Source organism: Pongo abelii, chromosome 19 (assembly GCF_028885655.2).
Source record: "Pongo abelii isolate AG06213 chromosome 19, NHGRI_mPonAbe1-v2.0_pri, whole genome shotgun sequence".
In the NCBI taxonomy this organism is placed as follows: domain Eukaryota; kingdom Metazoa; phylum Chordata; class Mammalia; order Primates; family Hominidae; genus Pongo; species Pongo abelii.
Genome location: NC_072004.2, coordinates 65,648,943 through 65,661,848, shown reverse-complemented (window position 1 = coordinate 65,661,848; position 12,906 = coordinate 65,648,943). Strand labels below are relative to the sequence as shown.

Sequence of the window (12,906 nt, the reverse complement as noted above, 5' to 3'; positions counted from 1 at the left end):
AGCTTCAGAAATGAATGTGGCATGGGGGGCCAAGTGAGAAGAGAAAATGAGCACTCAAGTTTAGGGTTAGAAACAATGACGCCAGGAGCAGTAGCTCATGCCTATAACCCTAGCACTTTGGGAGGTGAAGCTGGGAGTATCACTTGAGGTCAGGAGTTCAAGACCAGCCTGGGCAACATAGCAAGACTGTCTCTATAAAAAAACGAAAAAATTAGCTGGGTGTGCTGGCGCATGCCTGTAGTCCCAGCTACCTGGGAGGCTGAGGTGGGAGGATCGATTGAGCTCAGGAGGTGGAGGTTGCAGTGAACCGTGATTGTGCCACTGCACTCCAGCGTGGGTGACAGTGAGACCATGCCTCAGAGAAAATAAAAGAAAAAAAGTAACAATGGCAATGTTGTTCTAAAAAAGTGAACCTACCTTCTTACTACTGCACTGACTGGTTTTTTTGTTTGTTTGTTTGTTTGTTTTAAGGCTAGTCAAGTGAAGCAGTGGGAGTGGAGAAGGAAGAAAGAAATCTCTAACTGGTTGTGATGAATTAGTTGTAAACACCACTGCACTAGGACCAGCCTGCACTTGACTAGTCTTAAAAAACAAATGCTTGAACTCATGAATCTGAGAACTGAACACAGGAACACATTCAGATTTACTCAACGGTTCAAGCATGTTTACAAACTTCCAAATTACAACCTCCAAATTATTGGGTTCTAAAAATGCATTTCCAAATTAGTTATTTGGAAGTCTGAAATACATTTTTCCAAAGCCAGAATGCCACAAATGATGGTTAAATGTCCTTTTAGGGCTTAAAAGTCTATGTTAGCCATAATGTAGCTGAATAGTACTACTGTAAATACTGTAGCTTTCCACTGCTTCTCCACGTAGAAACAAGCTCCAAGTTCCAGCTGGGCACCAGAATGCCAAGAACACACTCCACCCAGCCTCTAGGGAACATGGGCCACTGAGAGGTGAAGGCAGCAGGGGTCAGAGTAAACACGGGTATGTCTTGCCACAGTGGCCATGCGTAATAAGGGATGACTATAACTTGGCATGGTGCTCTCAGGGACTGCCTGTAATCAGTACTGTACACATCCCTTCTTGAACCACAGGAGTCCTCCAGTGAGGGGGCTCAGAAGTCAGCCAGCCAGTCAACAGAGCACCTACTATGCCAGAGGTTATTTTAAGTGCTTGAGATGCAGCAATGGAGAAAACAGGCCACATTCCAGTGCCTATATCATTTACTTTCTAGAGGAGACAATAAACAGGTGAATGTAACGATGACAGTGATCTGTGCCCTAAAGAAACTAGCAGAGGGGCACCTGTAGTCCCAGCTACTCAGGAGGCTGAGGCAGGAGAATGGCTTGAAGCCAGGAGGCGGAGGTTGCAGTGAGCCGAGATCGTGCCACTGCACTCCAGCCTGGGCAACAGAGTGAGACTCTGTCTCAAAAAAAAAAAAAAAAAAAAAAACAACTAGCAGAGGGTATGACAGAGTGACAGGTAGAATGGCTACTCTAGTCCAGTGGTTCTAAAAGGGTTACAGTTAACCTAAGGCAACATTTGAGCAGAGATGTGGGATTATGAAGCCAGCACTTAAAGAGACTAAGGGAAAAGGAAACCCAGCAAAACCCCGAGTGAGACTGCAGTTGGTGTACTCAAGCTGAAGTTAATGGCCCAGTTTCACTTGTGTGTGCAACAAGGCCGGTGGAGAGCAGGCAAGTAAGCTTGGGCCAAGGTGGGTTTTGCTGGCCTTGTCAATGAGTTTGGATTTCATTCTAAGTTCAGTGGGATGCCATTAGAGGGTTTTAAGCAAGTAGCAGCATAATTATTTATGTTGTAAAAAGATCTCCCAGACTGTTGTGAAGAGAATGAGTTTAAGGAGATGGCAGCATCATGGAGACATGCTGGAAGGTATTGTGGTGGTCCCAGAATGGTGGCTGGTTAGAGATGGCACCGGAGCTGGAGAAACAGTCCCACACAGGACTTGCTGACAGATTGGATGTGGGAATTATAGAAAAAAAGGAGTCATTAACATCTTTCCTATTTCAGGCTTGAGTAACTACAGGGAAAGTGATTTCCTATCACAGGGAACACTGGGAGGGACTGAAGGGCCATCAGGAATCTGTTTTAGCCACATTTCATATGAATGCCTATTAACCCTCCAAGCAGAGATGAAATATAAGCAGTTGACTGCCTCTAGAGCTCAGCAGAGAAGCCAGGACTAAAGAGAGATTCATCAGATAAAGACGATACCATCCACCACAATACTGTCCCCCCACCGCCCACTAACTGTTCTTCATGACTATTCTACTGGATCCCAGCTCCTGAAGCATGAGAATCCACTGGCTGGGATGAGGACCTGAAAGATAACTACAAGACGGACAGCCACCTACCACGTTCTACTTCCAGCCGCCGCTGCCTCTCCCGCTCCTGATCTGCCTGCACGGCCTTCATGTGCTGTAACACCTGCAAAGGAAAAGGAGGAAAGTAGTGCTCTTCATAGTCACGTTTGCTCAGGGAAGTCTCAAAACAGACTATTTTCAGGCTTCCAGATTATCATGGTAGCAATGTAGAACTAATAAGAGTTAGGCTGAATGTGGTGGCTCATGCCTGTAACTCCAACACTTTGGGAAGCCGAGGTGGAAGGACTGCTTGAGCCCAGGAGTTCAAGACAAGCCTCGGCAACATAATGAGACCCCGCCTCTACAGAAAAATGTAAAAAATTTGCCAGGCGCAGCGGCACATGCCTGTAGTCTCAGCTACTTAGGAGGCCAAGGAGAGAGGATCACTTGAACCCAGAAGGTCAAGGCTGCAGTGAGCTGTGGTCATGCCATGGCACTCCAGCCTGGGTGAAGACTGAGACCCTATCTCAAAACAACCACCACCACCACCACCACCACCAAACTAATGGAGTTAATTGTATCTTTGTATCCTAAAATTACTGTGCCAACCTTAGTTGGAGAAGAGTGTTATGAGCCCAGGTCATTAAAACTGTCAGAAAAAAGTGAAACACAATGCCAACTCGAATCTGTAAAAAGTTCTGCCATTTACACTCACTCGCACATGCATGATTCCATATGACCCTCAGCAACAACTTGGGAACAGCATTTCCTCCAACACGCTTTCCTGACTGCCCCTCCTGTGGCTACCTTAAGTCCCCCTCCATCTATTCCTGTGGAATCCAACACAGGACATTGTAGCCACTTGCTACCTACCTGGCTTGGTCATAAGATGGCAGATTCCTTAATGGCAGGAACCGCTGTCTGGTCTGTAGGTATCACACAGGGGCGTGGCTAGCACAGAGTTTAGCTAATTGCAGGCATTTAATACATACATGAGGAATGGCTGATTCCCATTTCAAAAGGAAGAAAACCAAGACTCATAGGGTGATTTGTCCACTGCTAATGGCCAGAAAGCAGCACAGCTAAGACCTGAGCACAGTCCCCTGCATTCCTAGGGCAGAGCTTGTCGCACACACTTTCACCACATGCAGGACAGCCCCGAGAGAAGCCTACACACAGCACACTTGTACTCGGCAATCTGAGCTCCCCAGATCCACATCAACTCGCTCATGGATGACCTCCACACAATCACAAAGATTCTCGCTATGGTGGGTGGAGGAGGTAAAGACCTTTTTTGTTTGTATTTTTTTAAAGCTGGTATTCTTTGGCTGTAGGGGACAGAGTGTAAGCTTGGAGCCCAACGCAATCCTGACTACCCCTTATTGTATAACCTTGGCAAGTGACTTAACCTTTCTGAGCCGATTTTCTGATCGAGAAAACAGAGATAAGATATACTTCCAGGGAGTGTTGTGAAGAATAAATAATATAACTTGTATTGGCTGCCTTGTATAATCTCTGGCATTATATGTGCTCAGTAAGTACTGCTGCTTATTTTCTTTACCATGTGAGTAAGAAAAAAGAAGAAAACCCAAACTATTAGCAAAAGGGTCTTGTTTTACTACTGCACTTAACAATTACATTTGAATATGCATGCGCATGAGACAGACATGTATATTCATATGTAATTCTTATTTCTAGAAAACTCCAGACATGCATACCTCCAGACAAGCACACACCCATCATAAGAAGTATTCAGGAGCAGACCAGCAAAAGGATCTCCTTTCAAGGCCTGGTTTGGGCCAGGCGCAGTGGCTCACGCCTATAATCCCACACTTTGGGAGGCTAAGATGGGCAGATCACTGGAGCTCAGGAGTTCAAGACCAGCTTGACCAATATGGTGAAACTCCATCTCTACTAAAAAATACAAAAATTAGCTGGGCGTGGTGGTGTGCACCTGTAATCCCAGCTACTCAGGAGGCTGAGGTAGGAGAATCTCTTGAACCCGGGAGGTGGAGGTTGCAGTGAGCCGAGATTGCGCCACTGCACTCCAGCCTGGACGAGAGCGTGAGTCTGTCTCAAAAAAAAAAAAAAAAAAAAAGAAAGAAAAAGAAAAAGAGAAGAAAAGAAATCAGGTCTGGACCCAGAGTTAAGGCTCAGGGCACTCAGGTAGTAGAGAAGTCATGGGTCCCGTTGCCATGATGCAGGGAGAGTGTGGAAAGTAAGAGTCCAGGGTGTTGGCTGAGGAAGAGGAGTGAGGGGAGTGGATCACCTGAGGTCAGGAGTTCAAGACAAGCCTGGCCAGCATGGTGAAACCCCATCTCTACTAAAAATGCAAAAATTAGCCAGTCGTGGTGGCACGCCCCTGTAATCCCAGCTACTTGAGAAGCTGAGGTGGGAGAACTGCTTGAACCCGGGAGGTGTAGGTTGCAGTGAACTGAGAGTGTGCCACTGCCCTCCAGCTTGGGTGACAGAGCAAGACCCAATGTCAAAAAAAAAAAAAAAAAAAAAAAATTAATTATCTGAAAACACGGGCAATGCAGAAATGGGACAGATTCTCATAGTCTGGAGTCTGTGAGCTCCTGGAGGGTAAATTTTTGTCTAGCTACTCTAGTTCATAGCATACAGTAAGCACCTGATGAATACATTGAACAAATCATTTTTAAAAGTTGCTTTAATATGTACCAAGCAGATTAAGACTAACCCATATACCCACCAGGGTTTAGGTCTTACCTGGTCAGAGCTAGTAAGACCTAAACTAATTCCTGCAGACAGACTACCTGATTCTGACTGGCCCAGGCCATTTCCCTACAAAGCCTAAAGGTGTGCTGCAGCTCTAGGACAGCTGTGCCAGGGACCATGGCTTTAGTTACCACATCCACTATGTTGCCTGGAGCTTTGTCTGAAAGACATATGCAAATACAAAAGGCCTTTGTACTCAATCAAAATTATTTTTGTATGTCAAAAACTGTGGAATATCATCAATTTCCTATGGTTCCACATATTACCTACTGAATGAATGGATGGATGGATGAATGAAAGGTGTGTATATGCTGAGGGTTTCTTGTGTCAGAGAAATGAAAGTAATGCCGACTCCTCAGAGCTCTGAGGATTGTGAGATGGTGCATGGAAAGCATCCAGGACAAGGAAAGAGTAATCAATGGTAGCTACTGTCAACTTGCAGAACAGACATCAATCCTACAGCACCCAGTTTTCAAAAGAGGATTTCACTGATCACTTATACTGTTCTGATCTAAGGGAAAACTCTTATCTTAGCTACTTGGTTGTGTTAACTTTGTGCTTGATTTGTTGTAATAAGAGATGATACAGATGACGAGATTATATAAGAAGCTCTGAGCTAATGATAAGAAATATCTTACTCTCTTACTCTCTACTTGAGACAGCAGAGACTCATCATTCACCCATGAATTCTAGTATTTAAAGTTAAGTCTTTTTTGTTCAACATGCACCTTAAACATAGCCAAGTTATCTGGTGCTCAGCTGAAGCAGCAGCAATCTGTTCCAAAGCTGGAGGGAAAAAGTGACTATAGTTGGAGTTATTAAGAGCTAGGTATAATGCTGTTCTTAATAGGCAGGGTACGGCACCTTCCACGCTACTGACCACAGACAATGGTTGTCTTGCATGCTGCTTTCAGTTCCTCACTCCTATGTCAGATGACTCAACTGTAATCAAATAGCAGGTCTGCCCAGGACGTGCCTGCTTACAGCTATAAACTTACAGCTATAACACCTTTATCATCACTTTTATTATCAACATTCCTACGACTGTGCCTCAGAAAGGCCACAGCCCCCAACCCCCTGGTACTGTTAAAACAACTGTCCACACAGTGTCATGTTGCATCATGCAAGGTCCTGGCTTCTTAAGAGAGGAAGTAGAGAAGGCAGTCTTGTTCTGCGACTTGCGAAGTAAATGCAGGCCAGGCACGGTGGCTCATGGCTATAATCCCAGCACTTTGGAAGGCCAAGGTGGGTGGATCATTTGAGGTCAGGAGTTCGAGACCAGCCTGGCCAACATGGCGAAACGCCATCTCCACTAAAAAATACAAAAATTAGCTGAGCATGGTAGCAGGCGTCTGTAATCTCAGCTACTCGGGAGGCTGAGGCAGGAGAATCGCTTGAACCTGGGAGGCGGAGGTTGCAGTGGGCTGAGATTGTGCCACTTGCACTCCAACCTGGGCAACAGAGCAACTCTGTCTCAAAACAAATAAAAAACAAAAAAATAAAGTAAATGCAGAAACAAAGGTCTCTGTTTGACAGGCTCATAGTGGACATATTTCACTCGGACCTGAATGCTTAACTCCACACAAAGCTCCAGGTGCCCTAGGAGGGAAAAACAGGAGGAGGAGAAATCCCCGGGGAGTGTGTAAGGAGCCACCAGGGAGGCAGCTTGGTGCTTACCTTGTTTGCACACTGCTTACACTGCTTCTCATCCAAGCAGTCACCTGCCACCTTGGCCAGGACAGGATCCAGGGGGTTATCCTTCAGGTCCAACCACTTCAGGTTCTAAAGAGATGGGCAATGGGCAAAGAGGCTCGTTAAGCCCGAGTTCACATACATAGTCCCTCGGGGTGAAACAAAATAAGCAGGAAGAATGCCCCTCTGTGTTCCACATATAGGGAGCGCCATCTGAGGCAGGACCAACAAGGGGGTATTTCTGTCAGCCTTTCTCAGGGCCGTGCTCCAGAGTCCTTGAGTTCTCTGCCATATCTGGCCGTGAAACACTGGTTCACAAATTGTTACCTTGAGCTGAGCAAAGCTGACAGGCAAGGTGACCAGCCTGTTGTTGAGGAGATCCAGGTGCTGGAGGTTGACCAGACGGCCAAAGTCTGCCGGCAGCTGCTGCAGCTTGTTCTTACTCAGGTCTAGCTTCACCAGGTGTGTGAGGCCACAGAAATCCGACTAGGATCCAAAGAGAGAACCTAAGCTAGGCTTGTCCAACACACGAGCCACGACAGCTTTAAATGTGGCCCAATACAAATTTGTAACCTTTCTTAAAACATTACGAGATTTTTCTTCCTTTTTCAGCTCATCAGTGTATTTTATGTGTAGCCCAAGACAACTCTTCTTCTTCCAATGTGGCCCAGGGAAGCCACAAGATTGGACACTCCTCATCTAAGCCTTGGGCTCACACACTTTGGTGTAACAGTCTGGAAGCCCTCAAGTCAGAGGTACCCCCTGTAAAAATCCTGGCTCTACCGTTAGCAGCCGTTCTCCTCAAATGAAAATGCAGAGAACACCTACCACTCCTGGTGATAATTACCAAGATGTGTATGGAAAAGGGCTTAGCACAAAGTAGGCACAAAACACTATTCCTTCATTCTCAGTTCTTGCTCCAGCCCACCCTCCACACTGCTCCTAGAGAGGTGTGGTACCCATTCTGTCCTTCCACAGCACCCTATGCTCACCATCCGTAGGATCTGTCAAAACAGCGTGCTCGTTCATTTTCTTAAAAAGATCAGGCACTCCTGGAGTACTCAGTCTGATTCTTGTTATTTGCAGCGCCTAGCACAGTACTTACCACAGGTGCTTAATGGACATTCTGTGAATAACTAACTGAACGGGCTGGGGTCCATCCTACCCAAGTCCTGGCTCTTTCTCAACACAGGTCAAAACATCCCCCAACATTAAACCTTTGCTAAGCACCCATCTGAAAGCGATGGTACAACCTCAGCTAATGAGGCACTATTCATGCTCTCTAGGGACTTGGAAATGCCAGTGGATCTGCAATGCAGAGTGAAATGGAAGTTGTCAGTGCAGACAACAGAACAAGCTCAGATCGAAAAGTGCACTTGGCTGAATGACCATCTGGCAAAGTATACAGAAGGAGTGCGGCTGCAAGGAATTGCTACCCTGCTTTTATTTTTATTTTTTTAGAGGTGGGGTCTTGCTATGTTGTCCAGGCTGCTCTCAAACTCCTGGGCTAAGTGATTCTCCCACCTCAGCCTCCTGAGTTACTGGGATTATAGGCATGAACCACAGCTCCCAACATATTCTTCTTTTATTCAACACAAAATACTTTCTGGAAGAAGTGAGATCTCAGATGCTTTTTGAATGTTAGAAACAGTTTTTGATGAGCTGTGAGAAGGTACTGTGGACAATGAGCAAGGCCTAGGAGAATACTGAGAGGTGAGTGGACTAATAATCCAAATGAGGACATTGCCAACTTCTGAACTCGACCCCTGAGCCACAGCCAGGGCCAAACAGGAAGTCACCCTGGAGTACAGCAAGGAGTGGCACGGCTAGAGTGATGGGCAGAAGTGGCAATAGCAGCACACTTAGGCCTGACCGTGCAGGAGCGCTGCTATGTCGGAGAGGCTGAGGGGCTGAATGAATCCACTGTCTACATAGGTGGAGCGGAAGGAAAACTGGCAGACGTTGTGCAAGAAAAATAAAAAGGATTTGATCATAGATTGAATGTGCTGACCAAATTGAGCAAATCTCAACGAATTCAAGTCCTTTGGGAGAATAATGACAAGGTAGCCCATAAAATCACCTTCTTTCTTGCTCCCCATCAAAAGATGCACAAGGAAGCTGTTCACAGCTTTCTCCCTGGAAAGCAGAGCAACTTACAAAATGGTCTCTAGCATCCTTTATGCAGTAGGGAGGTAAACTATTTTTCAGAGGAATAAAATAATGTAGAAAAAAGATGAGCCCAGTAAGTTACTCAGCATCCTGTTGAGTTTAGTTTTCTGTGGCCTGACTTACCACTGTTCTGAAGAATGAGGCCTCCACCTCAATTCCTTTCCCACTGAGACTAACCACCCCATTCCACTGTGCCTCCCCTACACACTCAGATTTAGCTATAGCCTGTCTGTAGGCCTATCCTGAAATTATGCCTTATGACACCCTCCCACCCCCCCTCAACCCCCGAAACAGGAAGGAGATGCATCCGAGGCACCAGAAGGAGTCATGGCTGCATGCCAATCTTACCGGTAGAGTAGTCAGTTTATTACAAGACAGATCCAGGATGGTGGCCTTTGGAAGGGCAGCCTAGGTAAAAGAGGATGAGAAAAACCTGTCAGACCAACACCTGGAACAATTCAGTGACATCTGTTAATGAAGCATTTTCCAGAGAATGTTCCCATGATTAGGAAAGGCCTTTTTAAAATGGCAGTAAAGAGTAATGTTCCTGGGAAGAAGAGGAAAAATAAGCCAGTCAACCATGATCTAAGGAAGAATGCAAAGAGAAGGGATGTGGCTGTACAACCTCCAAGAAGGGAAACCTTAGGCGAGGCACAGGGACTCACACCTGTAGTCTCATAGTCTCAGCTACTCAGAAAGCTGAGACAGGAGGATCGCTTGAGCCCAAGAGTTTGAGGCCGGCCTGCGCAACAGTGAGACCCCATCTCAAAAAAAAAAAAAAAAAAAAAAGAAAGGAAGGCAGGCAGGCAGGCAAGCAAAATTTAGATTCTTAAACATTATTCCTAGCACTTTAAAAATAAATATTACCCAGCATCCCTCTTATTAGGTTTCAGGGCAGGGACAGTGTCTAATAAAGCTTTGCAATTTCCATATTCCCCAGTTCAGGCCCTTCCTCAGAACAGGTACTCAATATCCATACATGTTGCCTGAATCATGACTGATCGAGTAAATAGCGGAGTGAATGACAGAGTGAAAAAACAAGGCCCTGCTGGGTGCGGTGGCTCACGCCTGTAATCCCACCACTTTGGGAGGCCGAGGCAGGCAATCACCTTAAGTCAGGAGTTCAAGACCAGCCTGACCAACACGGAGAAACCCTGTCTCTACTAAAAATAGAAAATTAGCCAGGCATGGTGGCACACGCTTGTAATCCCAGCTACTCGGGAGGCTGAGGCAGGATAATCGCTTGAACCCGGGAGGCGGAGGTTTCAGTGAGCCGAGATCACTCCTGGGCAACAACAGCGAAACTCCATCATCAAAAAAAAAAAAAAAAAAAAAAGGCCCTCACAGCCCATCTCTATTTTCCCATGGTGTCCAGGCTGGAGAAGCTCAGCAAAACTTTCTCCCTAGGGTTAATGCTGGGCTGTTCAAATGCCTGGAGTATATGGTTTCAGAGAGCAGTCCTAGGGCAGGGTGAAATAAGCCTGGCCATCTATCTTCCTGGGGTAGAAAAGCAGGCATATATTCAGTTAAGGATCCTCTGGCAACCTGCACTTTCTGTTACAAAGTCGTAAAAGTGAAGTTTGACCACCTAAAAAGTTCTAAATACTACAGTGGGAAAAACACAATAACAGCTACAAGTATCAGTATTTGCTCCTTCCAAGCATTTTCCATTACAATGGTATTTAACCTCGCAATAAGCGTATGAGATGGAAACTATTATCACCATTGTATAGATGAGGAGATCTAGGCATAAAGGCTAACTAGCTTGCCAAGGGCACTCAGCTATTAAGCAATGGAGCTGGGAGGGGCTGGGAACCCGGTTCTAACCACCGCAATACCCGTCCACGGTGGAAGAAAGACTGGGCCCAGCGCCCAAGGCAAATGTAATTTATCAACGGCAGAAAGCAAAGTGTGGGTCACTCAAAGTGAGTCTAGTAGGGCGTTGGCGGGGGTGGGAGGGGAAACGGAGTAGGAAAAGGAGGGATGTGGGAACTAGTTCCACGCTGACAAAACTAGATGCCTACTAATCTCCCTGGAGCTGTAAGCCTCAGTTTACAGGGGAAAGGTTGGGGGAGAGAGGGGCGAAGGGGACTCCTGCCAGTTTCAGCGGAATTGGGATGAGACTTTACCAGCCAAGCTGTGGGGAGACTTTACTTTCTTCGAGGTAGGCTGCCTCACGGCTCGGGCAGCCAGCTGGAATTGCCAGCTTCCTAGAAGAGCCAGGTTCTGGGCCACACCCAGGTCTACCAGGAGGCCTACTCCCCCGGAACAAGTCACTCATTCATTCTCGAATACATCCAGTAACTGCACCGCGTGCTCCCACTCAGAGTCGGGCACGGAGCTGGGCGCTGTGAAAGCCCCTCAAAGGTGACAGATTCGCTTCTTGGCCTGTAAAAAGCCTAGGGCCAGAGAAGCAGATCTTCCCTATGTTCTGGAACTGCGCCAAAGTGACACGTGTACATCCCGGGAAGAACCTTGGGCTGGACGCGACCTCCTAGGGCACTTAGTCCCAGCACCCCGCTTCTTTTCAAAGAAAAGGAAACTGATGTTTTTAAAGAAGAGGAAAGTAGGTGGCCCACGTAGGGGCCAGCGCCCGGCGAACGTGGGCGCCTGGGCCTCGCGGGACGATACTGACCAGCTCCTTCACCGGGACCTCATTCAGGTCGCTGAGGCTCAGGTCCAGTTCGTTGCCGTCCAGCTTGTCGCGGAGGTTCCCGCCCTTGCTACCGGCCTTGGTCATGGTAACGCCGGCTGAGCGGGCCCCGGCTCCGGGGTTCCGGCGGGTGAAAGGAGCTGAAATGTCGCTTGTCAGTTCAGCGGCCCCCCACCCAAACGACGACGCCTGAGCCCTCCGTCGCCGCCGATACGAGACCGCCTCCGCCCGTCCGCCCGCCGGCCGCACTCCGAGCCCCGCGCCTAGCTCCCACCGGTGCCGCGACGACGACCACTTCCGTGTCCACGTCACCTTCCGCGACCACTGAGATGGGCTGGGCCAGAGCGGCCCGAGCGTGTGCGGGCACGCCCCCTGGTGCCCAGGGTGATGCACTGCACGTCGCCGCCGCCGGAGGGGTGGGGTTGGAGGCTGCGAGCTCGGTTCACCGGTGGCCCGCGGGCATTATTGCTGGCAGTGCCACGAGGCAAAAGGGCACAGACTGGGCGCCAGAAGACTGGGTTGACATCCAATACTGACCTCATCAGATCACCCCAATCCCCCTGATTACGAGCAGAAGCTGGGTGTCCTCCAAAACTGCTCCCTGTCCTCTACTTAACCCCCGAATAACCATCATGGGGAAAACTCGACTTCCTGAATTTCTCCTCTCTCCTCCCCACTCACTGCCTCAGTGCTTGTCTCTGTCCTTCCATCCACTTTCACCCAGCTCCCCGGTGATCTTTCTAAAAATCTGGCCAAGTCTCTCCCCTGCGTAAAACCCTTCAAACTTGCAGCTACCTCTAGGATACGGACCACTTTCCTTTGGAAGCTGGGTCCTGCCTGCTTTCGCAGCTTCCTCACACGCTCCAGTCCATGCCTGGCCTAGATGCTGTGTAGATTTCCGGGAGGTGGCTCCCACGTCTGGCCCTCCCCAGCGATGGCCCTCCCTCCCCCGCCACTCACCTCTGTCTAGCTAATTCCTTAGTCCTTCAGGAAATCTCCCCTGAACACCGTGAACGCCAGACTGAGTTAGCCCCCCCACCCACCAACTTAGGGCCCCGTTTGCTACTTTATCATCAGAGACAGTAGAGCTTGATGGCCAAGTGGGACCTCTGGCACTAATACTCATCCACTGGGTATTCATCCTGGCTCTGCCACTTGCTACTTATAAAACCGTAGACAATCACCAGGCTTCAGTCTTATCTATGAATCAATCTATGAGACATGTAGCTAACAGAGGTTGGGGAGAACTGAAGGAGTAAAACACACCAAGAGCTTACAGCAGTCACTGGCACTTAGTAAGTACCCAATAAATATTAGCTA

The 12,906-nt window shown here is 47.9% G+C and overlaps 1 protein-coding gene across 1 annotated transcript in view; it reads right to left on the bottom strand.

Annotated features, from left to right (window-relative positions):
• LRRC59 (leucine rich repeat containing 59) overlaps window positions 1-12,906 on the bottom strand; it is a 17,413-nt gene extending 4,507 nt beyond the window's left edge. The window contains exons 1-5 of the mRNA XM_003780536.5: window positions 11,569-12,906; window positions 9,282-9,341; window positions 7,092-7,250; window positions 6,750-6,854; window positions 2,385-2,457 (exon numbers count right to left, since the gene is read on the bottom strand). Of these exons, the coding sequence (XP_003780584.2) occupies window positions 2,385-2,457; window positions 6,750-6,854; window positions 7,092-7,250; window positions 9,282-9,341; window positions 11,569-11,673 (502 nt within the window). The 5' untranslated portion in view covers window positions 11,674-12,906. The remainder of the gene's footprint in view (window positions 1-2,384; window positions 2,458-6,749; window positions 6,855-7,091; window positions 7,251-9,281; window positions 9,342-11,568) is intronic.